The sequence below is a fragment of the Trichosurus vulpecula genome, chromosome 1, assembly GCF_011100635.1.
Source record: "Trichosurus vulpecula isolate mTriVul1 chromosome 1, mTriVul1.pri, whole genome shotgun sequence".
Classification (NCBI taxonomy): domain Eukaryota; kingdom Metazoa; phylum Chordata; class Mammalia; order Diprotodontia; family Phalangeridae; genus Trichosurus; species Trichosurus vulpecula.
This window is the reverse complement of record NC_050573.1, coordinates 60,832,609-60,856,839: the sequence shown is the minus strand read 5'-3', so window position 1 is coordinate 60,856,839 and position 24,231 is coordinate 60,832,609. Positions and strand designations below refer to the sequence as shown.

Here is a 24,231-nt window from a genome sequence, read left to right as displayed (position 1 = left end):
AGCCCCCTTAGTTTCTTCTCGCGGGGCTAGGACCCAGGTCCCAGGCAGTGATCCTCTAGCGAAAGGCCAGGGGGCCCCTTAGCCAGGGCAGAGGGAGGTTTCCACCTCTATCCACACCAGGCCACGGGGTCTTTTGGACCGCGGGTCCTGGCTCTGCCCCTGGCTAGCTGTGTTTGCTCCAAAGTACTGCGAGGGGGTGGCGGGGCCACACTCGGGGTCTCCGAAGCCCCTTCCAGCTCTGGCGTTCTAACATGGCGTTTTGGCAAAGGGGGCAGAATTGGCACCGCGGCTGGGGGCGGGGTGGTCTGCGTGGAAGGGGGTAGGGGGATGGAACGTTCTGCTTGAAGAGGGGCCAGTGGGGGGGGAGCCCTAGGCCTGGCTGGGGAGTCGGCTCAGGGAGGGGGCTTCAGAATTGAGTGGGGGCGCTTGGGGGAGGGGGAGGGGTTAGCAGCAACAAGCAGCTCCAGGACCAGGCCCCACGGTGGGGCCCCAGGGGGCAGGTTCTGGGCTGGGGTTGGTGAGTCTGGGGTCGGTCCCAGCAGCAGTAGAGCAGCGACAGGGGGCGGGGGGCTGCCCCGAACCCCGCTGCACCAAGGGGGGGCCACAGGACGGTCGGGGGAGGGATGTTATTGCTTGTCCCAAAAAATAATAAAGCGAATGGAGCGGGCGGGGGAGTGGACGGGGCGGCTACACCGGGAACACGCCGTGAGGTAAACGTTTGGCCTCGGCTAGCTCGCCCGGGGCCGGGTCGGTCCAATTCCTCCGGGCCTCTGGGCCGGGCCGCGCCCTGAGCGCCGGCCTCCGCGGGCCCCGTGCCCGTCCCGCTTCGCCTGCCGGCCAGCCTGCGCCTTCCCCCTTTGCGGCCGGCACCGCGGCCACCGCGGGGGGGGCTCCCAGGCCGCTGGGATCCTGTGCCCCGGCAGGCGCGGCCCCGAGGGGGCGGACGCCCCTGGTCCGTCCTCGCACTCCCTACACCGGGCTGGGGTCCGGGGACGTGGGCGCGGCCGCCGCCACCACCGGGGCGGGGCCGTGGGCAGGGGGCTCGGCGCCGTCCCCGGGCCTCCGCCGCCAGCCCGGGAAGAGGCGGTCCTCGAGCCCCGCGGCCACCTTGTCCGCCAGCAGCATCTCGGGGCCTCCCGGGGCGTCGGGCTCCTCCTCGGCGATGGCCTGGATCGGCGCGGGCGGGGAGCGCGAACGCGCGCGGCCCGGGGCCGGGCCGGGGCCCGGGACCGGCTCGTCTGCAGCGTCCTCGTCGCCCGAGCTCACGATGCGGGGCAGCGGGCCGTGAAAGCCGCGGGCGTCCGGGGGGCCGCTGTCTCCGCGCCGCAAGGGGGCGCGCGGACGCTCGGGCGCGCCGGCCACGTGGGGCGCGGACGGCGGCGGCGGCGGCTGCAGCGGGGACGGGGGCCCAGGCGGCGGGGCGTGCGGGGGCGCGGCTCGGGCGCCGGGGTCGCTGTGCTGCCGCGTCCTCTGCCACTGCTTGCGCGCGTGAGCCCGGGAGCGGTGGCGAGGCCGCGGGCCCTCGTCGAACTGCGGGTCATGGCGCACGAACTCGTGGAAGAGCGCGTCGGTCTTCTCGTCGATGCTGTAGTCGCGCCGGGGCAGCGGGACGGGGGCCAAGCCGGGGCCGGGAGCCAGGCCGGGAACGGGAGCCAGGCCGGGGACGGGGCCGACGGCGGCGGCGGCGACGGCGGCGGAGGGGCCGGCGGGGGTCGCGAGGCCGACGGCGGGGGCCGGGAGGAGCAGCTGCCCGTGCGGGGGCCAGGCCCGCAGCAGCAGCCGCCCGTGCGCGCCCCGCGGCTCCTCCTCGGGCTCCGGCTCGGCCTCCGCCTCCGCCTCCGCCTCCGCCTCCGGCTCCGGCTCGGCCTCGGCCGCCGCCAGCGCGGCCTCGAAGCTGTCGAACACGGTGCCCGTGCGCCCGGCGCTCGTGAAGCAGAAGCGCTTCTCGGACGCCGTGGCTGGGGCGGCCTCGTCGCCGGCGCGCCCGGGGCCCTCTATGGACGCGTAGCCGCTGTCCATTTGCAGCAGTTTGCGGGGCCCCGCTTCGCCCCCTTCCCCGGGGCCGGGGCCGGAGCCGGAGCCGGAGCCGGAGCCGGAGCCGGAGCCGGTCCCGGGCCCGGCCCGATCCGCCTGCGCCTCTTCCTGCGCCTCCCGCTCCGCTTCCGCGTCGCCCAGCTCGTGAGACTGCACGAGGGGCCCCCCGGGGCCGGCCCCAGCCGAGCCCGCGCTGTCCCCGCTCCGGACCGAGTCCTGGTCGTTGCCGCTGCTCTGGTCCGACGCCGCGGCGCACAGCTCCAGAGAGGCCCGCAGGCTCCAGATGTCCCGATACATGGCCTGCTGCTGCTGCTGGTGCTGCTGCTGCTGCTGCTCAACCCCGTTACTGCTGCTGCTGCTGCTGCTTCTCTCCTGGGGGGACTCGGGGACCCCGCCGGCGGCACCCACCGCTGCTGCTGCCGCTGCTGTCCCCGACACCTCCGGCGGCTCTAGCCTGCAATATAGCCCAGGCTGTTAGACGGCCGCTAGCCAGGTAGGGTCCTCTCGCTCCGCCCCGCCCCCTCGGAAGCGCCTTACCTGGCCACTCGCTCCACTTACCGCGCCTTCCACGTAGGACGGTGGGCAAACATCTGCAGATGGGCCCCGGTCCATCTACGGACCCACCGTGTGGGAAGCGCTCTAAAGGACTACGGAAACTGCCTTTACTGGGCCCAGGGAACCTTAGAGATTGCCCTGTGCCCGCCCTCGCTCTTACAGAGAAACGGGGCTGTGCAGTCATCCACTAAGGCCGGGAAGGAGCCTCAGCAATCCCGGTGCTGGGAGAGACCCCTTTTACACAGAGGCAAGCGTGGGAGGGAGGGAGAGCGAGCATCGCCCCCTCCCCCCCACGGCTTCCAGGCCGGCCCCCCCAAGGAACCCTCGATTAACCGAGACCTTAGAGACGTCTAGGCCACCCCCTTCATCTTACAGGTGGAGAGGCCGAGGCCCGAGTTTAAGTGAGTGGCCCAAGGCCACATCAGTATGGAGCGGCCCAGTCTGACTCCAGATCCATCGTTCTCTTTACCCTAAGCTGTCCCCACAGAACTGAAGCTTCCTTGGACTTTTCTCCCCCCCCCCCACTTCCCCTCCCCCCCTCTCTCTCTCTCATACACACACACAAACAAGCTAGCTAGTAATCATATAGCACTTTTAAGGTTTGCAAAACACTTCACATTTGTATCTCATGGATTCCCCCTGAACAACCCTGGGAGCTAGGCACTATCACTATGCCTTGTTTACTGGCCAACAGACTGAGGTAGAGTGAGGTGGAGCTTGCTTATCCACCCAGCTGGCTAGTGTCTGAGGCTGCATTTGAACTCAGGTCTTCCTGACTCCCGAGTCCAACACCCACACCACCTGGTTGTTGCATCAAACAACAAGAAAGCAAAGCCCACCTCCCCTACTGCTCCCTGAAATTCCACCATCACAGTCCTTTTTTGAGGGAAAAAAAATCCTCCTGTGGTCTTTTTAAAAGGCAGGGCCCCATTTCTGATTGCTCTCCTGGAAGGACAGGAAGCAGCAGAAGCAGAGAGGAGAGGGCTGAAGTGGCACATCAGAGGCCAGCTTCATCTGCCAAGTGACCCTGGGCTAGTCTCTTCCCCTGCATGGCCTCTGCTTTCTTAAATGTAGCAGGAGACAAGAGTGGTTTAAAAAAAAAAACAAAGCAAAACCAAGGTCTGGGGCTGGAAGGAACGTAGAGTTCATCTCCCCCAGCGCCTGTCATTCTACAGATGGGGAAACCAAGACCCCCTAGGGGACTTCAGCCCAGGTCCCCCACATCCACCTCTGGCATATGCCTTTCTCTGCTGTTCTCTTTTACCAGCAAGCAAGAACAGGGCTTTAGGGAGCCTTCTTTGTGTGACTTGGCCACCCTGGGCAAGCTGGCAAAGCCTATGAAGCCCTCCTCAAAATACTAGCTTTAATGCCTAAAATAAAACTCATAGGATTACAAAGGAAACCAGTTATATTGAAATACAGTTAGCAGCATTCTAAGAGTTCCAAGTTCACAGACACCCGCTGGGCCAGGAAGTCTTGGGGATCCTTCTAGCTCCAGTCTGTCCAGGGTTCTCCACTGTCTTGCTAAGGGCCAGCCCTAAAGCCAGGCTTCTCCTTCACATCCAGCCACCCAGGAAGGGCCCCCAGGCACCCAGAAGCGCAGCCAGCTCCGCAGCTTCCTTGTGCTCATTCTATATTCTTGGTCCTGCTCCCTTTCTCCAGCTCTGCCTACACCTCCTTCACTGAGCGATGTCCTAGGGCCTGAGTGAATGGCACAGGACAGGCTGGGAGGTGAGGCCGACCGGGTGGAGGGTGCCCAGAGCCACCTAGTGCCAGAGGTCTCCTTAGTGATGCCTCTCAGCCCATCTCCCGTCTCAGCAGCTCACTCTGGGAGTGCACTTAGTAAGCAGTTATTAGGCACCTACTGTGTGCCAAGCACCGATAGGAAGACCAGAGTGAAATACTCCCAGTGCTCAAGGAGCTTACCCTCAGTCTGGGGGAGACAACCCATGCACTTGTCTACAGAATTAATACAAGGTACTTTAGGCAGGGGGAGGGAATGGAGGAAGGGAAGGTGCTGCATGAGCTGAATTTTGAAGAAATTGAGAGATTTCGAGGGAAAGAGGGAGTGCATTCCAGGCATGGGATACAGCCAGGACAAAAGCATAGAGGTGGGAAATAGAGGGCCACATGGGAAGCAGTTTGTCCATTCTGGCTTCACAGAGTGCAGGAAGGAGGGAAGGAATGACCAGGCTGGAAAGACGGGGTGTGGTGGTGAAGGGCTGACCCTGGGAGCCACTGGGGGCCATATTGGCTCCTTGAGAAAATTACTTTCCCAATTTTGTGAAAGATGAATTTAAGTGGAAAGAAACTTGAAGAAAGGAGCCCAGTGAGGAGGCCATTGCCATGGGCTGGGAGAAAGAGAAGTGCCCCAAGATGGTGGCTGGAGAGGAGGGTGGCATCCCAGGTGGGGAATGTGGCGGAGAGAGAAATGCCAGGCAAGGGTTAGCACCGACCAGATACAAGGGGGAGGAACATGGTGGGAGGATGGGGTTACCCCCAGGAGGAAGGTGGGGCCGGATGGGGTAGAAGGACAATGAGTCAGGTCCCTCCCTCACCTCCTTCCTCATCTGTAATTCGAATGAGTTGAACTGAATGGTGTCCAAGGGCCCTTCCAGCTAGATCCTACATGCCCATCCAAGGACCCAGTCACTGTGCCTTTGGTGTGAAGAACAGCCTAGTTAAAGGGCCACAAAGCTATCAGCAGAGACAGCCTGGCACTGCCAATTTTAGAGGCCAGATTAAATGGCCTCTCACTCCCAGCCCTGACATTCTGAAATTCCCGGCAGGCTCCTACTAGGATCCTGCTAGGGGGCAGCCACCCCTTTAAAAGGGGAAGGGGACAGGAAGGACCACGGAAAAGAGTGAGTAGGTAATAGAGCCATGAGATTCCCAGCGTCCCAGGTGATCCAGGCAAGGCTTCTCTTCCTTCTTGCTTCTTGCCCCAAAGCACAGCCAGCTTAGCACAGCGGTGGGACAGAACCAAGGAGGCTGAGATGGTGGTGGGAGGGAAGCTGGGGCAGAGTCCCCATAAGTGTTGCTTTGGGGGGGCTGCTCCACTGACCCCCACCCTGGAAGTTGGGAGATAATGAATAGGATGTCCCCCAAGCTCAGGGGAGGACAATGCCTGCCCCACATCCACACTGGCCCAGACCAGTCACAGAGGATCTGGATGGGAAGGGACCTCTTGATATCTAGTTTAGGAGTTCTTTACCATTTTGGGGTCCTGAACCCCTTTGGTAAGTTTGGGGAAGCCTACGGATGGACCTTTTCGCAAAATAAGGTTTTTAAATGCATAAAATAAAATACACAGGGTTACAAAAGAAAATAATGTCGAAGTACAGTTATCAGTATATTTTCAAAAACACAGACTGAAGGTTAAGAGCCCTTGGGCTAGCCCAACATGCTTATTTTGCAGACAGGGAGGCAAACGCAGGGAAGGGAAGGGTTACCTAATTAGCCACTTAGTGGCAGAACCAAGCCATGAACCCTGACCCTTCCACTGGACCATTCTATAGTCCATCTTCTCTGGCCCAACGGTCCCTGAGTCAGTTACTGAGAAACAGCCCATGTGTCAGTGATGTGGGGAACACCCCTCCTTTCCTCCATGTGGAAGCCAGGGGTTTCATAGGGGTCCCCCCACATCCACCAACCATCACCTCTTATCTACTGAAGAATACCTGCCGAGAGTGGGTGGAGGGCTGGCGGGGCCAGCCAGAGGTTGGAATGCCACGTCGTCCGTGTGGGCGATGTACTGAATGATATCAGTCTGGTGGGGGTCTCGGTCCTCCTGCTCCATGCTCTCACTGGCCGCCCTCTGCCGCTGAAACTGATGGCGCTTGGGAGAGCCTGCAGATAGAAAGGGGGCACGGCAGTGTAAATGCCCTGCCCCAGGTGGGCTTCCATCCGGGCAGAAAGACAAAGTGGCTGAGAGGCAGCAGCCTGGCTTAGGAGAGATAGCCCAGCCAGCGGCCAGGACGAGGGCACTCCGGGGCGGGAGGCCCAGCTCTGAGTCCCCACCCGATGTTGACTAGCTGTGGGACCCCAGGCAAATATCTCACCTCTCTCGGCCTCAGTTTCCTCATATGAAAAATAATACTGAATCATCTCCCTGCTTGTTTCACAGAAAGGGCTTCGTCCAGCTCTGCCTGTGCGATGCCACCCTCCTCGTAATGGGGATCTGTGTGACTAAAAGCATTTTCTAAACCCTCAGTTTCCTCATTTGCAAAAGGAGGGTGTTGGACTACACAGCCTCCTTCTGGCTCTAAATCCATAGAGAGACAGAGTTGGGGTGTCAGGTCAGCACCTGCCTTCCAAGACCTTACACTCTAGCTGGAAAGACCCGTGCGCTTGAGAAGCCATGAAATAACTGAGACGGCAGCACAAGCGAAGTGGCTGGCTGAAGAGATCGGAGGAGCCGAGAGGGAACGAGCCACTTCGGGCAGTAGGGGCGGACTTGGAGAGGAGATGGGGCATCCCAGGCAGGAGGTCAGAACAAGAGGATCTGAGGATCCCAGCCATAGAGCTGGGAGATACCAAAGAGGCTATCTCCCACAACCTCCTCTTTTGGAAAGGAAAACGGGCCCAGAGAAGTGGTCTGTCCGAGGTAGCAATTGGCAGAGATAGGTTTTGAACCCAGGTCCTGGAAGGAGACAGCATGAGCCAGCTGTCCCAGCTTCAGAGGAGGGTGTGGGGGTTTCAGATCCGGCCTCTGACACATACTGGCCTGACCTCTCAGGCAGCCCAGCAGTGACTTGCAGAGAAATTACAGATCTGCATTAGTAGAGACTGTTTTCCCCTGGGAGTTCCCCAGACCAATAGAGTCAAAGGTCCAGACTTCCCCCTAAAGCATGTGCCCGGAGGGAAAAGGGAAGAGACTTGAGAGAAAGGCCAAGGGGAGACAATGGGGATGGAGAGAGCCGGAGAAACCTCTGCCCCCCCCCCCCCCCCCCCCCCCCCCCCGCCACCGTCAGTGTCTCCGGTAAAGCCAGAGAACTTGGGATGTCTGGGATGATGCCAAGAGGGATACAGATGGCCAGGATAGCAAGAGGGGGAGGGCTGGGCCCAGCACTAATGCAAACTGGTTCTCTCGCTGTGGGGCCAGAAAGGAGGGGGGAGGAAGGTGCAATTACCAGGCAAACAGGTTCTGTGCAGTTTATACAACTATATTTGGCTCTAATCGCTTCCAGGAATCAAACGAGTGCTTATGTGAGCTCTGGAGTGCGCTCTCGCTCCGGCCCCTCCCCCTCTCTGCTCTGAACCGAGACAGGCTAGCCCCTGAGGACGGGAGGGCAGGGGAGGAGGGGATTAAGCCCCTCCCAAAAAACAGGAGCAGTGAGGACCCTCCCGACTATCCCTGTGCAATGGGCAGTTTCCCTGGCCCTAGCTCCTCTTTCTCATCCTTCGATGACACGGGATGGAATGAAGTCATCAGCTATGGGGCCACAGGCACCAGTACAGAACAGTGACACCTTAGCACTTCGGGCCCCAGGAGCCTGACACTTAGATTGTCTGTTAGGGTGTTTGAGCACAAGCGCACAGACACACACACACACACACACACACACTCTCTCTCTCTCTCTCTCCCCCCCCCCTCTCTCTCTCTCCCCCCCCCCACCCCTCCCTCTCCCCACATCCCTCCCCGCCCTCTCCTGTTCTCTGCCCTTATATTGCTTCTGCATTTTCAAGCCTAAATCCCCCGGAAATTAAACCCTGCTGCAGCTCACCAGCCACCCTGGCCTTCTCCCTCCCCTCTTTGTTTTGACAGTTGGTCCAGAACAGCTTTGTTTTCAAGGCCACTATCTTCAGCAGCATCACCCAAGGCTGAGGATCCAGAGGCCCAGCACCACATCAAACCAGACACCACTCAGGACCTCCCCCCTGCCCGGCTCATTGAAGAAAAGTTCAGCAGAGTTTCAGCTACCATTATGGCTTTAAGAGTTCCATTTAATTAAATAATCCCAGCCATTGGTGACCTTAAAAAAAATCACTCTGATGTTTTCCTGATTTGGGCCAGAGATGGGGAGGGAAGGTTGCAGAGAATCTGGAGAAGGTGAGACTGGCCAGGGTATTCCAGCCTACTAGAATAAGTCAGACTCCTTAGGAATAAATAATCAGGTGGCTTTGAATAGAATGTCAGAGCTGAGGGGGTGTCCCTTAGTGCACAGAATGTCAGAGCTGGGGCAGGGGTGGGGGGGTGCTTAGAACACAGAATGTCAGAGCTAGGAGGGACCTTAGAACATAGAAGGTCAGAGCTGAGGGGCTTTAGAGCGCAGAATGTCAGGGCTAAGAGGGAGGGTGCCTAGGAACAGAAAATGTTCGAGCTGGGGATGGGGTTGGGGTGCTTACAGCACAGAATGTCAGCCCCTCGAGGGCCCTCAGACAATGTCAGGAATGGGAAGGCTGTTAGAACCCCCAGTGTCACAGTTGGGGATGGGGGGGGAGGCCTTCATGGTCCAGCTACCTCCCTTGCAAATCAAACTGAGGCCCAGAGGAATGAAGAAACTTGCCCAGAGTCACCCTGTTGGTTGGTGTGGAGGCCAGAGAACAGCTGACCTCTGGCTCTCCACAGGAGGTCGAGGAGTTGGGCCCAGGACATGAATGAGGCTTGTCTTTTTAACCTGTAGAAGGCAGCTTTTTGCTTTCTTGGACTATGGAGCCTTGTCAGAAGAGAAGCCCCTCTGTGTGTGCTGGGCTCTGTTAGAGTCTCTCCTAGCTCCTGGTGGATGGGGCAGGGCTGCTTTAAGGCGCACAAAGGCACTTTGCAAACATTCCCTCGTTCTTATCCTTGAAGATAAACCACTACAAGACAGTATTACACTCTCTCACCCCTAAATCCGGCACATCATTGGGCCTCACTGAGGATGACAGGCTGAGGTCTTCCCTGGGCCAGGGGGGCTGAGGGGCCGAGGTCACTTCTAATATACATTCAACTGGTTGGTGTACTGAAACCACCCTTTAGGAAACTGAGGCCAAGAGAAGGGAACTGACTCAACCACAGTCCCACAGCGAGTTAGAAAGCCAGAGAGTGGTCACCCACCTGAGCATGCACACCCCCACACATATAGACACCTGGACAGGGCCGGAATGTGGAGTCCATTTTACATTTGGGGAACTTGAAACGGAGCAGGGTGAGTCGGGAACAGAGGTGAGACTGCCACCAGTCCAGTTCAGTTCCCCCCCAGTGTTGGGCCTCTCCTAACGGTGTCCACGTGCTCCTCAGAATGGCTCACGAGTGGTCCCTGAGCTGCTCCCAGATACCAGGGATTGACGTACGAGAGGTGGCCAGCCAACAAAGGGAAGAGACGGTGGTTTTTACTGCAGGAAGCACCAAAGCATCGGGCCAGTTCTGCTCCCTTCCCCACCCGGCCAGTCCTCAGCCCACCCCCGTGGTACCACGCAGGGCCAGGCCCTTCCCCTCTTTGTTCCAGGTGTGCTCAGTTTGGATTCTGTCTGAATGCAGGCCCTGACACTAGCTGCGTGGCTTCTGAGCAAGTCACATAACCTCTCCAGGTCTCGGTTTCCTTATACATAAAATGGGAAAAACTACATCTGTACAATCCACCTTATGGGGCTGCTGGGAGGAAAATGCCCCACAGCGCCTTAAACCTTGAAGCACAATTGGAAATATAATTACCAACAACTCCAGAGGGCCATGTAATGTGGGTCAGCTGACCAAGGCTGGAATGAACCAGAACCTAGAAACGTCAGCCACCTCTGCTCACGGTCCACAGTGCCCCGGATTCTGTTCTTCCTCAAGGACCCCTCCAAGGCCAACCTCTAGCCTCCAGACCCTTCCTAGTAATAATGGTAGTAGCAGCAGAAATTCATCTAGGGACCTAATATATTCACGAAGCACTTAACTTTACACACGTTATCTCATCTGACCCTCACAACTACCATAGAAGATGGGTACAATGGATATCAGCTTCATTTTACAGATGGGGAAACCAAGGCTCAAAAAGATTAAGGGACTGGCAAATCACAAATTAGTAAGTATAGGAGGCAGGAATCTAGTCCAGCTCTCACAGGACACTTTCCACCGGGCCATCCAAGTCATTTAACTTCTGCCTCAGTTTCCCCATCTGTAAAATTGGGATAATGAAACTGTCCACAGGAGATAGAAATACTTTGCAAATATTGAAGTGTTGTTATCCCTTAGTAACCAGTCAGGGATCTGCATTCTAGGAAGTGGTCTCTGGACGCCATTAGGACTTCCCACCCCACAGAGGAACGAGCTCTGTCTGTATTTACGCTTCCTACACAAGGCATCAGAATTGTCTGGAATTCAGAGCCAGGCCAGTGCCCTCTGACCAAGAACAGGTCACTGGAGGGATTCAGACAGGCTGCTGAGGCAGAGCTCCAACCAACCCTGACAGGCCTGTTTCTGAGATGCTCCAGTTCAGTTGAACAAGTGTCGATTGTGTGCCTACTGCATGCAGACCCTTTGGGCAAATGTCTCCCAGCCCCTGCACAGAGAAGGAAAGCATCTTCCCCAGTAACTCAGCAGCAGAAAAAGAGGGAGAACTGTCTGAGCCCCAGCATTCCTGCTCATGGCCTGTCCTCCACTGCCAAACCTCAAAGCTTCCTGAGACTTCTTAAAAGCTTTATCATCTACATCATTACACTGGGTTTTCACAGTAGCCCAGTAGACGGGGCATTAGTCTTTCCATTGCATAAATGAAGAAACAATCCCAGAAAGATTAAATTACTTGCACAGGGTTACCCAACAAGCTAGCAACAGAGATGGGATGCCCTCTTAATTCACCGATGCTCTTTTTCCCCTGAAGCTGTTGTTTTGGGGTCTGACCCCTGTAAGCCAGAGCCCAAGTATCGGAGAACTCAGGTGGGCATGGTACCAAACCTAGGACCCACTTATCAATCCAAGCAAAATAAGGTCTTGGTAGGGATAGAGGGGTTTCCTGCCACTTACCCCTGGTGTCCAAACTGGAAGCTCGGTGACTGGCCTCAAGTTTCCACTTCTTCATCTTGAAGTAGGGACTGGCCCCCTCGAGGCTGGCATGTCGCCGGAGTCGAGTGAAGAACTGCAGGACGGTGCCCGAGCCTGCAGCTGGCCCGGCCTCCCCCGTCCTGCCCCCCACCGCACCTGCCACGGAGCTCCTGGCACCGGCATCGAGCTGTGAGAGGTTGGAGAGGCAGGCAGAGGTCAGGGAAAGCAGAGCGGAGGGACAGGTTGCCAGTGCCCCAAGTAACCCAGTCCATCTGAACTCCATTTCCCCCGACTTTTCTCCCCCAGCTGCGCACACCATACACCCGGATGGGCATCAGCATGAACACACCTCACACCTGGACATGCAGGTGGAGGCCTGGATGCCTGGACAGGCATTCATGCAGCTCTTCCCCTATACACACAAGCCTGGAGAGATAAATACACACCTCACTGTCTGGACACCCAGGCACACACCTGCACAGATACCTGGAAAGGCACACACACACGCACGCACGCACGCACTTGCACACACACGTGCATACACACGCACACACGCTACACAGGTGCATTGGGGCTGGGGCAGAAGGCACTGGGGTAGAGATCTCGATGGAAAGGCAATAACCTAGGGACCACATATGTTCTTACCCTCTTGTTCCTAACACATTCTCTCCCTAATTCCCCTCAGCTCAAGGAAAAGGTGACACCTCTAGGTCCCTGTCTGACCCTAAGCCTACATTAGATCTACTGGGGGTGGAGATGAAGGGGAACGGTGATATTAAAAAAAAAAAACAACTCCAGAGAACTGGTAAAATCCCTGAATGAGGCATCCAGACACCTTGCTTCTGGTCCAGGCTCTGTGTGATCTCGAGTGCGTTTACCTCCCTACCTTGGGCCTCAGTTTAGGCTTCTGCTAAATGAAGATAACTATACCTGCCTCATCCCCCTCTCTCCAAGCCCTAAATTCCCCCGGCTGATTTCATGATTAATCCTAATGGCCTGATTTTTATTATTATTTTTTAAAGCAGATCTGGCCTCATGGAAATCTCTGGGTAGTGTGGTTGGGTGAAGTGATGGCCAAACCTGGGCTCTCAACCTTGAAATCTCAAGTCCGGTCCCTAGGCCGATTCCTGACTAACTAACTAATGGCTAAAAGGGAGAAATCTTCCCCATCTTTCCAATACTCTGGCTTCTCTCTCTATGCCCCCACCACCACCGACGCCTGTCCAGGTTCAGGTGTGGAGGGAGGGGCACAGGTGATAACCACCACCACAGGCTACCATATTTTCTCCACAACAATCCCAGGTGGTAGAGATAACAGGTGCTGTCTCCAGTTAACAGATAGAGAAACTGACCACAAGAGGGGTGATCAAAGATCTGTGGCCCTCAAATCAGTCACAGAGCTAGAGTCAAGATTCAAACTTAGGTCTCTCCTGGATGCCAGGTTCATCTCTATTTCTGCTATACCACACTGATGCTAAAGGGTCATTTCTCAGCTAAATCTAAGCCAGGTTGAGGGGTCAGGATCCTGTAGGTGCAGATAGAGAAACTGAGGCACAGAGAAGAAAAGAGACTTTCCCAAGATCACACAGAAAGCCAGTGAGATTTAAGCCCAGGTGTCCTACTTCCCAGGCTGCTTTCCACTCTAGGAAGAGAATTACATTAATTATCCTTAGATTAGTTATCTTTATCAGGAGGGAAAGGGAGGGCAATGGAAAGGGATGAGATTTTTTTTTAACACTTTCCCTCCCCCTTGCCGGTTCTGAAGTCATTGCAGGGTTGGGCCTCTGTTCTTCCAGCCTGGGGCCTTCCGGGCCGCTTACCGAGGTGCCCTCCCCAGAGTCGGTGGACGAGGACGGGCTGGCCTCCACGAAGCTGGCTGTGTCCACGGTGGAGTTGTAGGGGTCCCCTGGCAGGGCGGAGCTGGGGCACATGGAGTGGCCGGTGAGGGCCTTCGGGGCCGGGGCGCTGACCCGGGGCTGCAGGACAGAGCCGGGATGGGGGTGGGGGTGGGGTGGGGAGGGGGGAGTGACAAGGTCAAAGGGCAAAGGAGAGGTGGGGTGGATGTGATGGAGGGAATGGGCACTTACTCTCCTGCCTCTCTCTCTCTCTCTCTCTCTCTCTCTGAGTTCTGGCAAACTGAACCTCCTGGCCCTGTTTTGAGGGACTTTATCTTCTTTCTATCCCATGTTGATTTCCTGATAAGTTCCCCACCCTTACCCTCCTCCCCAGTGCCCAGGCTTTGTGCCCATGGGCCCAAAGCAGCCAAGGGAAGCCCTGCAGAGATGGGGAAACCCTGTCCAGGGGAGACTGTGTAGCAGAGAGCTCACCTGGAAGATAGAGAGACTGGTCTTGGAGCCAGAGACCAGGCGGGGAGTCATGGCGACACTGTTCTCGCTCGAGTCACACTCGTGGATGGTGACAATCTTCAGTGGGGGCAGGTGGAGGTGGGTGAGACGGGCATTCTTGAGGTGGTGAAAGTCACCCTCTGTCAAGGTGTACCTGTAAGGGGCATAGGAGCCTGTGGCCTGCATGCCCACGATGGGCCTCAGTTTGACCCCCCCAACAGACCTAGCCAGGGACTCTGCCACTGACTAAGGGCATGAGTGACTTCCCCAGGTGGTTTACAAAAGAAGATTCCAAGCTATCGATATCCACATTAAGGAATGCTCCAAATCACAAATCATAAGAAAAGAAAATTAAAACAACTGACGTTTCAGGTTGTACCCATCAAACTGGCAAAGACAACTAGGGCCAACAATGGTGTATTTTGGAGGGGCTGTGGAAAGGCAGGGGGATTCAACGTCCTGCCTTTTGCTGGAGCAGTGAATTGATCCAACCATTCTGGAAAACATTTGCATTTATACTAAAAATAAAAGTCCTCAAACTTCGTGTGTATGTATGGGTACACACACACACACACACACACACACACACACCCCTTCTGACCCACTGATACTACCAGGAATACTACTACCATGGAGGTCAAAGACAGGGGTAAAGCTTCCTATTTATACAAAAATATTTATAGAAACACTTTTTGTAGTAATAAAAAACTGGAAGGAAACATTCCCCACTGACTAGGGAATAGCTGGGGAAAAAAACAACTGTGGTATATGAATAAAAGAAAATATTATTTTGCAGTAAGAAGCAATGAATATGAAGAATTCAGAGAAGCATGGGAAGATTTGTATGAACTGATACATTGCAAAGTAAACAGAACCAGGAATGCTATTTATACAATGTCCACAATACTCTCAAACCAGGGGTTCTTCATCTCCAGATCCTAAGCCTCTTGGGCAGTCAGTCTGGTGAAGCCTATGGATCCTTTGTCAGAATAGGGCCTTTAAATGCATAATATAAAATACAACTCTCAAAATATATTAAAAAAAAAAAAGGTTGAGGACCCCAGGTTAAGAACCCATGCTGTAAAGAAAAAATAACACGGAAGGATTTAAGCACTCCAATCCAGGCACTGACATCCTACATCACGACATCGCAGCAGGGAAGTATGCCTCCTTCTTCTTGATAGAAAAGCGGTGGACTACAGGTGCAGAATGGGGCATGTGTTTTCACACATGACCAATGTGTTGATCTGTTTTGCCTAACTATATTTGTTATAAGGGAGGTTCTCAGTGGGTGGGAAATGATAGTACTATTTAAAAAAACACACACAACAGAGCATGTAAAAAAGTAAAATGAAAGGAGTGCTCGAGAGGCTCTAAGGGCCCTTGTAGCTCTGACACTCTATGAGTCTGAAAGTACAGCAGGGTTATTGGCCCTGTTTGACAGATGACAAAACTGAGTTGCAGAGAAGCAAGAGGCCGTGCAGCAAGATCTACCAATGGGTTTAAAGTGAGAGGGCTTGTGTTCGAATTTCGGCTCTTCCGTTGATAACCCGTGTGACTTTGTGGAGTCTCCTCTCAGGGCCTCAGCTGCCTCATAGGTAACATGACAGGGACAAGACTCCCTAGACTCCCTGTGGTTGTTTAGCCATTTTTCAGTCATGTCCGACTTTCTGTGACCCCATTTTGGGGGTTCTCTTGGCAAAGATACTGGAGTGGTTTCCCTTTTTCTTCCCCAGCCCATTTTACAGATCAGGAAACTGAAGCAAACAGGGTTAAGTGACTCACCCAAGGTCACACTGCTCGTAAGTAGCTGAGGCTGGATTTGAACCAGGAAGATGAGCCTTCCTGACTCCAGACCTGGCGCTCTATTCACTGCTGTGATAGTTAAGTTTGGCTAAAACCTTGAAGTCAACTAGCAGGAAGGAATACCAGAACTAGATTCTAGGACTCTCGGCCATGCACGGCCCACCCTCTTCCAGAAGCTGACCTCCCTCTCCCCACGGTCCAGTGGAAGTTATCATTGCCCCAAGATCTGGGGTTCCATCCATAGCTAAAAATATAAAGAAGTTCTCCTGGGATCTTCGAAATAGATAAATGACCAGGCCATGGTCTTGGTGGTGAGAGAGGGGCAACAGGATGGAGGCCGTCCACCCCAAGTACATGAGAGTTACAATGAGAAGAGATTTTTGGTCTCCTTTAGACCAGCCCCCTCTTTTTAAGAAGCAAATGGTCCCAGAGATGGGGTGAGCCTATCCCAAGACACACAGGTAGGTCCTAAGCAACAGAGTCTGGTTCTCTTGACTCCAAATCCCATATTTATCAACTATCTCATTTCCTCCGTTCCCTTCTCCCTCTTCGGTCCCCATCAGCCCCCTGTGGCATGAAGGGAGGAGGGGGCATGTAGTCTGACCCCCCTGTGCCCGGGAGATGGGCACAGACTTGCAGTCAGAATGTCTGCTCTGCGGCCAACTGGGAGCCAGCCACTCACTCTCAGAGACTCAGTTTCGTCATCTGTAAAGTGGGGACCATACCCGTTTCCCCCCACAGGGCCCTGAGTAAATGGAAGCTGTCCTGACCATTACCTCCGCCCTTTCTCTTGGGCCTTCCTGCTCTGCTCAAACAGGGCTGCCTCATTGAAGGAGACCCTGCGGCCAGTGGAGCTGGTGGCCAGGAAGCGCTCGGTGTCCACATCGCGATAACTGGAGGATGACAGGCATTCTGGGTCATCCACTTTGATGGTGATGTCTGCAGGGACAGGACATGATCAGGCAGGAGCTCCAGGGAAGACCCCTGACCCTCATCATGCTGAAAACATCCCTTCTCTTTCATTCCTCCCCTGCACTAGGCCTGACCACCCCAAATCATCGCCATGGTAACCTCGGAGAGAGGACTCTCAGGAGGCTGCACACACAGACGCCTGCCTGCCGGGGACACGTGGGCTGGGGGAAGCAAGGGGGCTGGGGGGCGGCCCCTGGGTAAGCCTGGAAAGGCAGCTCTTACCTTGAGCAGGCTGGGAGTCATCCAGGTAGGTGGTGGTTGTCTTCTCTGGGTCATCGCTGGCTCTGGAGTCGGGGATGAGACATTGAGCAGCAAAGGGGGAGACAGGAGCAGATGCTGAAAGCCCTAATGACGGCCACTGGGCTCCATTAGCACCCTCCCCCACCCTCCGGCTTCTGCAGAGCTGCTTCCCTGCCCCCCAACCCCTTCCCAGGATGGGGGAAGGCAAAGGAGACAACTGGCTGAGCTGGAAAGGAGAAATGACCACAGCAGGAGGAAGACCCAGCATGCCCCTCTCAGGTGGACAAAGGGCTTCCCCCGTGACTGTCCTGCAGGGGAAGTAAGTCATATCATCCCCAGTTTTACAGGTGAGGAAACTGAGGGCAGGAGGAAGGGAGCCCATTTATCTAACAGGACCACGAAGGCATGAGGACGTTGGTCCAGCCTGAACCACTATGGCCCATCTCTGGGGGAGGCCCCAGGACCCCCGCAGGGCCCTCCTACCTGGAGTACCTGCGGTGGGCATCCCAGCAGCGCCGGCAGAGGATCAGGGCTCCTGACAACACCACCAGCGTCCCCCCAATGAAGACAGAAAGCAAGACAAGCAGCAACCCAGAGCCATCCTGGGGGCTGACCGATCCGGACACTGTCTGCAGGCAGATAAGAAGCAGGGAGGGCATCAGCAAGGCCCGGGAGGGGGGGGTGTCTCCCTCCATGCTCCTGGGGAAGGCAGCTCGGCGCCAGGATCCTCCTCCCCTCCGCCACTCGCTCACTCACCGTGGGACTGGCAGTGATGTTGTCCCATGGACTTAAGTCATCGCTCATGGTCTAGCCCGGCTGGAGAGAACTCCTGGAAGGGAAGGCGGGGATGAGGGCCACAGTGGAGGGAGGGAGAGAGAGAGGGGGCGGGCGCTCAGTCACAGTCCCCTCCCTGGGAGCTGACTCCCCCTGACTCCCCCCGCCCCCACACCCCAGCCTCTTCCCTCCAGCTCCCAGGAGGCTCTATGCTCATTCCCACAGCCCTGAATGGGATAAGAACCATCTCAAAGGAGAATGGAGAGGCGGCCACAAGGGTAAGTCCAGGCCCCAGAGCTGATCTTCCATGCCCCCTTGATTGCAACTCCCTCCCCTTCCAGCTTTGGCTGAGGAAGCAGCAGCTCCCAGCCAGGCTCTTTCCCCTGCCCCTCTCCCTCCCCTGGCTGCAGGTTCTTGGGTGGGGGGAGGGAAATGAGATGTCGGGGCCCCACTGAGCTGTCACAGGGTGGGTGCATGTGTGGTCCATGTGGGGAGGGGGCAACCTGAAGAGACAATATCTCGGAAACCAGACCTGGGCTCCTCCCTGCACAACCAGATAATAACCATAATGAAGGGCCCTCATGACTACCACGCTTCCAGGTTCCCAGGGGTGTGGTGAGGAAAAAAAAAAAAGACCCATCTCACAGATGGAGAAAATGAGACTCATTAAAATGAAGCAACTTGCCCGAGGTCACAAAGCAAGGCTTAGAGCCAGGATTCCATTTTCAAGATATGAAAAAACTGAGTCTCAGAGAGATGGAAAGAACTTGATGAGACCCTAAGTTTAGAGCTAGAAAGGACCTTAGAGGCCACTGAATCCAGCCCCCTCATCTTACAGATGAGGAAACAGGTGCAGAGAGGTTAAGTGACTCCCCCACAGTCGCTCAACTAGCACATGTCTGAGGCCATATTCGAACCCAGGACTCGCTGCCTCCAAGTCGAATGCCCTATCCCTGGGGCTACACCATTATGCCTCAAAGTGACACAGTTAATATCACATCTGGCACACAATCTTGGGGCCCCTCATTCTTTCCCAGATGGGGGTTGAAGAAGGGGATCCCCACAGAGGGGATCCCCAGAGAATTTTCCTGTTGGGTGAGAGGGGGAGAGGACAAGTCCAATTCCTGGGCCAGGGTGAGGTAGTGGTTTGCAGGGATCTCTTAGGGTGGGAACTTAGAGGTCATTTAGTCTGACCCCCTCATTCCATGGACAAGGAAACTGAGGCCCAGTGGGGGTAAAGGCCTTGCCCAAAGTCACCTGGGTAGCAAATGACAATGGCAGGTTTCGAATCCAGGTCCTCTGACTCTAAATTCAGGGCTTTTTTCATTCCAGCACTTAGCTCTTAATAAATGTTTATTGAATTAAATTGAGCTCCTCCCCTTCAACTTCTATCTGCTCATAAAAACTACTTCCCCTTCATTAAAAAAAAATATTAATTTTAAAAATCCACTTTCCCCCACCATTTCCTCCTAAAAGGTAAGGTTTAGCCCATGAGGAATAAGAAGCAAAAACATTTTAATTCAATCATTTAAATTCCAGTCCCCCCTCCACTCCCCGGCCCTGGCCCCCCAGGTAGCCCACTTCATTTGACAAGGGAAAGGAAGCTCAGAGAGGAAGGAGGGACTTTCCCAAAGTCACAAAGCAAGTCTGGGGTGACTCCAGGGAGGGCTATGAGTGCCTGGGCCTGAGCTGCCACCTCACCACACCCACTAAGAAGAAGGGAAAAGCCCTCCTCCCCACCCCCTCCACAAGGGAGCCCCAGGGATTCAAGGCTCTGGCATTGGGCCCCAGAGAGGGAGTCCTGGCTGAGCAAGGCTTGTGTAGGCTTATCTCAGTGAACAAAGGGGGGGGGGGCGCTGGAGGCCCTGGGCAAGTCCCCAGAAACAGCTGCCTCTTCCAGGTGGGCCTCCCCCCTCCACCAGGAGTACTTCTATTAGAGATGTCCACCTGGGGCAGGGTGGGGGGAGCCAGGAGATGCCCTGTGCCCCCGAGAATCCCAGGATGGGGGGTCCAAGGGGCTCTGCAAAGGTTGGAGTGGGGAGAGACAGGAAGGACTGGGACTCCTAGGGTCAGGGGCCTCAAGCACCCACCCACCCCGGGGGTGGGAAAGGAAGAAGAATGCAGCCACTGTTCCAGCCCTGAAGAATCCAGTTCCCATGGCAACAGGACCAGGGGAACAAGACTGCTCCTGCTGAGGGTGGGGGAGGGCGGAGGAGGGGGGGTTGCCAGGGAGGCTGGGGTTTGTTGTGATGCCTCCTGGGACCCGGGCACCAGGCAAAGCGGATGGCCCCGGGGATCTGGGGAAGCAGGCTAGGTTGGAAGATGGGCTGGTCACAGCCTCTCCAGGATGGGGGCGGGTAACAGAGCCCAGCAGAGGAGAAAAGGCACTGAATTTGTACTCAGACTTTACCAGTGGCTCCCTTCAAAATCTTGGGCTCTTCTCTGAACCTCAGTTTCCTCATCTGTTAAATGGAGGTGCAGGGGGAGGGGTAAGGAGAGACAGAACCAGGTGTTCTCCAAGGTCCTATTAGCTCTCAAGCCTCTGCTCCTATAAAGATGGGGCTGGAGGGATCAGTGGCCTAAGGAATAGTCCTAGGTCCCCCTAAAAGAAGCTGGATTTCCATCTACAGGTAAGACCAGTCCTGGGCTTCAAAAGGAGAGGCCCTAAAAAAAAGGGACCGGGGTACAAAAAGTCCCTTCTCTGGACCCAAAGTCATCAGGCAAGCCCTGGCTAAGGGATGGAAACAGTGTCTTTCTTCTTCAGGATCCACGTCTGGCAGATTTTTTGCCCCCCTTCCTCAGGCCTGGGACCCAAGACTCTGCCACTATAACTGTGGGCAGGGAGACTTCCCCTTTCCAAACCGAGGTTCCTTCCTCTGGGTTTTTCTGTACTCTGGAAGGCGCCTAGAAGACTCAAAGGAATACCCCTGAAGGAGATTTGTATCTGTAAAGGGTTGTCAAAATGTGCCTCAAAATCCTACTATAGATTGGGCAGAGATGGAAAGAAGGCCCTCACTGTCTCACCCACTAGTATCCTGGAGCCGCTTCTTCCTCATATCCTGGGGTGGGGGTGGGGGTGGGGGTGGGGGTAGGGACAGGCAAAAAAGAATCAGACCACAGGAAAGTCCTGATGTGATGTCCAGAGGAGCCCTGGACAGCTCAAGGAACTTTAAGTGCTGGTTCCTGGCTCAGCCACCAACTAGTTGTGTGACCTTGGTCAAGTCCCTTCTCTCTGAGCCCCAGTTTACTTATCTATAAAATGAGAGAATTTGGCAAGGTGCACTCTAAGCTCCTCAGCTTTGGGAGCCAATGTTCTAAGGGCCCTTCCAGCTCTGACATCCTGGGTTCTAAGGGCCCTCCCAGCTCTGACAATCTATGTTCTGGGGGCCCTCCCAGCTTTGAGATCCTACTATCTAAGGTCCCTCCCAGCTCTGATATCACGTGTTCTGAGGGCCCTCCCAGCTCTGACAATCTATGTTCTAAGGTCCCTCCCAGCTCTGATATTCCACATTCTGAGGGCCCTCCTTCCTCTGATATTCTAAGAGAACAAGTTAACTCTTAAGGCCTTGTCCTTCCCTTCCTACTCATCTCTAGTTTAGGGAATGGCCTTCAGTATATGACATCACCCCTTCACCTCCTTCCATGTGCCCCTAGCACCCTGGGAGAGAGGCATGAATTTAACATAAGTGCTTTAAGATTTTTAGATGTCCAGGAAACTGAGGAAAGCTAACTGATATACCAGGGGAGTAAAACCTGTAACTCCACCCTCCTCAGTTGTACCTGCTGAGAGGAGGTCAAACCTGTATCTGAAGAGGGATGAGAAGAGATCCAGAGGTAGGGAGGGGGTGAGTTTATGTGAGTACACACACACACACACACACACACACACACACACACACACACACACCCCACAGTAATCTCAGGCACAACAACTGCCAACCTGGATCAGAGGATCATCCACTAAGGGTTGGGGGACAGATAGACAAGCAGGGCCAGGTCTTAAAATGCCTGGGACAACCCCATTCCTCTACAAGCCTGACATTTTGTCTCCAGCCCTGATATATTAGAAGCCTCTTCCTCTAATCCTGGGGGACTTGGAAGAGATCCCTAACAACATCTGAAAAGTCCAGCTCTGGGATGAAAGTCTAGCCCTACCCCCACCTCTCAAAAAGCCAAGATATGAAACATTTAGAGTTTCAGGGGTTCCAACTGCTGCTGCTGCTACCAGCCCAACCTGGCTCTCAAAAGGCCAAATCCTGCAACCCCTTACAGTCCTCTGAGCTCCCCAAAATGAACCTGCCTCTCTATGAGCCCAGGTTTCCTCTCCCTCTTTGCTGGGGCTGATCCTTATTCCTTTTCACTGAAGAAGGATCTCCCTACACCCAAAGGAGAAGCTCACAACAAGGCTGTGATATGCCACCCAGGAAAGGCAGAGCTGGGTTTGTGAGTTCATCCAATCATATCACAGACAATTTCAGAGTTGAAAGAGATCTCCATGGCCATCTAGACCAACCCATATCATCTCCTGGCCTAGAAAAAAAAATGCTGGGTGTATTCCCTCACCCCTTGCCCCTTAGGAGCCCAGAAGGCAAGTACTTAGCCCTGCCTTTCTATGCCCACCTCAGATGTCCAGCACCTTCCCTTCACCTCAGGACAGGACCAGCCATAGCGCCTCCAGTTTCAACCAGCCACTCTGCATCAGGAGCTTTGGCTTCCCAGTGCCCAGAAGGGGCATGGAGGGAGAATGCCATCTGGAAACAGTTTGGAATCCTTGGGAGGGCCTTCTTTGGGAAGTGCCATGCTCCCTCCCCACTACCGTGGGAACAGCAAATGCTAGATGGGGTGGGATCTGCAAGGTCTAGGCCCACCTCCTAGACTATGAACTGCAAGATACGGGTGCCTCCCCATCACACCAAGTTCTGGGGGCCTCCCTGCCCCATTTCTACCAAGTGACTCCCAAAGAAAATGCTCCCGCTTTAAGAAAGTTTACTCCTAAAATTAATGTTAGACGTGGAGGGACATTAAAATATAAGTCAAAATTAGGAGGGATCCTAGGGATTACCTATTCCAAACCCCTCATTGTACAGTTGGGGAAACTGAGTCCAAGACACAAGAAGAGATTTCTCCAAGGTCACAGAGCTGTCAGTAACTGGACAGGGGCTAAAACCCAGGTCTCCCGACTCAACTCAAGGTTGGTTCTGTCTACACCATGGAGAGCTCCTGAAGGCCAGCCCTGGGAATTTCTTAGTCTCTTGCTTCCGAGCCCCCTTCTCACTGATGCTTAAGGAAGGAGGCCAAGCTGGGGTGAAATCACCCAGTTTCTCTCCTGGAAACAAGTGGGTCAATGCGCTGAAGTGGATGTAGGTTAGGAAATGAGTTCAGGTTGCCACACACGCGTACACACACACACATACACAAACCCCACACGCACACGGAGCCCTCGGAGACAGACGGGAAGCAGGGAGAAGAGAGCCGAGTGGTCCCCGGGTTCGGGTTCTCTTCCCCCTGCTCCGCTCAGGCCTCAGCCTGGATTCCCTCTGCACACCCCGACAGCGGGCAGGAAAGGGAGGGCCGGCAATCCTGAATCGTCCCCGGGGTGGGGGCCCCAGCCCCAGCCCGAGCCCGACATCCCGAAGTCCCGGGTGCTCTGGGGGAGCCGGCGTCCCTCGGAGTGCCGGGGTGCGGGGCTGGGCCAGCCGGACCCGCCCGGCCGTCTGCTCGCGAGCTCCCTGGGCCGAGCTTACGTACGCCTTCCCAGGGGCCGGGGCCGGGGCTGGGCCGGGGCCGGGGCCGGGCTGGGCTGGGGCCGGCAGGCCGGGCGCACTCACCTCCTCGGTCGCGGGGCGCGCGGGCCATGGACTGGGCGCAGCCGCGGCGCTCACTCCCTGCTTGGCTCCGCTGGGCTCAGCTCGCTCCGCTGCCCGGCGCCTGGGTAGCGATTTAAAAGGCGGAGAATTTATGAATGAAACCTTTGAGTCTCAGTCCCACCCACCCCCGCACCCGAGGGGAGGGGACGGGAAGGGGGAGGAGGTGGGGGGGCCCTCCGGAGGGAGCAGCACGTGACCAGAATCCCGCGCTCGCGCGCGCCCTCCCCGCGCACCCCCACGCTCCCTCCTTCTTTCTGGCGCACCGGGAGGGGCGGAGCATCAGGAATCTGGGAGCAGATGAGGAGAGACCACCTCCCCACGCCCCTACGCCTGCCCCTGGTGTCCTGGAGCCCGGGGCAGGCTGTGTACCTAAGGGTCTGACCTTAGCGCAGACGCCCACCCCCACCCCCATACCTTGCCGAAAGCCTGCAGGCTCAACCCACTTGCCCGAGACTCCCCACGCCCAGGTTAACACCTTCTAGGCCAAACTTTCTGGAGGGCAGAATCCTGCTCCCTCCCTCCCCAGACACACCCGTCTCCTCCCTCCACCTCAGAGATGCCAGGGGATCGAGGGGTCGGCGTGGTGAAGTGGGTCGGGGAGTCCTGGAAGCCTCAAGACCCGGAGCCTAGCTCTGGGCCTGTCACCAAATTAGCTGTATGACCTTGGTCAAGTCGTGTCCCTCCTCAT

At 55.9% G+C, this 24,231-nt stretch overlaps 1 protein-coding gene across 1 annotated transcript; it reads right to left on the bottom strand.

The window, feature by feature from the left end:
• Positions 1-969: 969 nt before the first annotated feature.
• Positions 970-23,530, bottom strand: LOC118834845 (CACN subunit beta associated regulatory protein). Its single transcript, XM_036742285.1, has 10 exons — positions 23,505-23,530; positions 17,659-17,731; positions 17,386-17,531; positions 16,885-16,946; positions 16,467-16,629; positions 13,867-14,038; positions 13,360-13,515; positions 11,522-11,726; positions 6,270-6,438; positions 970-2,488 (listed from the first exon to the last, which is right to left on the bottom strand). The coding sequence occupies exons 2-10, from the start codon at positions 17,704-17,706 to the stop codon at positions 970-972; spliced, it is 2,640 nt and encodes an 879-aa protein (XP_036598180.1). The 5' UTR covers positions 17,707-17,731; positions 23,505-23,530.
• Positions 23,531-24,231: the final 701 nt, after the last annotated feature.

What these genes read in the sequence shown, in the direction of transcription:
- LOC118834845 (XM_036742285.1), bottom strand. Translation starts at nt 17,706, where the DNA reads ATGAGCGATGACTTAAGTCCATGGGACAACATCACTGCCAGTCCCACG. An exon ending in TGACTCCCAGCCTGCTCAAG is followed by an intron (nt 16,630 to 16,884) that starts GTAAGAGCTGCC and finishes CTGTCCCTGCAG; the next exon opens with ACATCACCATCAAAGTGGAT. An exon ending in GCCCAAGAGAAAGGGCGGAG is followed by an intron (nt 14,039 to 16,466) that starts GTAATGGTCAGG and finishes TGCCCCTTACAG; the next exon opens with GTACACCTTGACAGAGGGTG.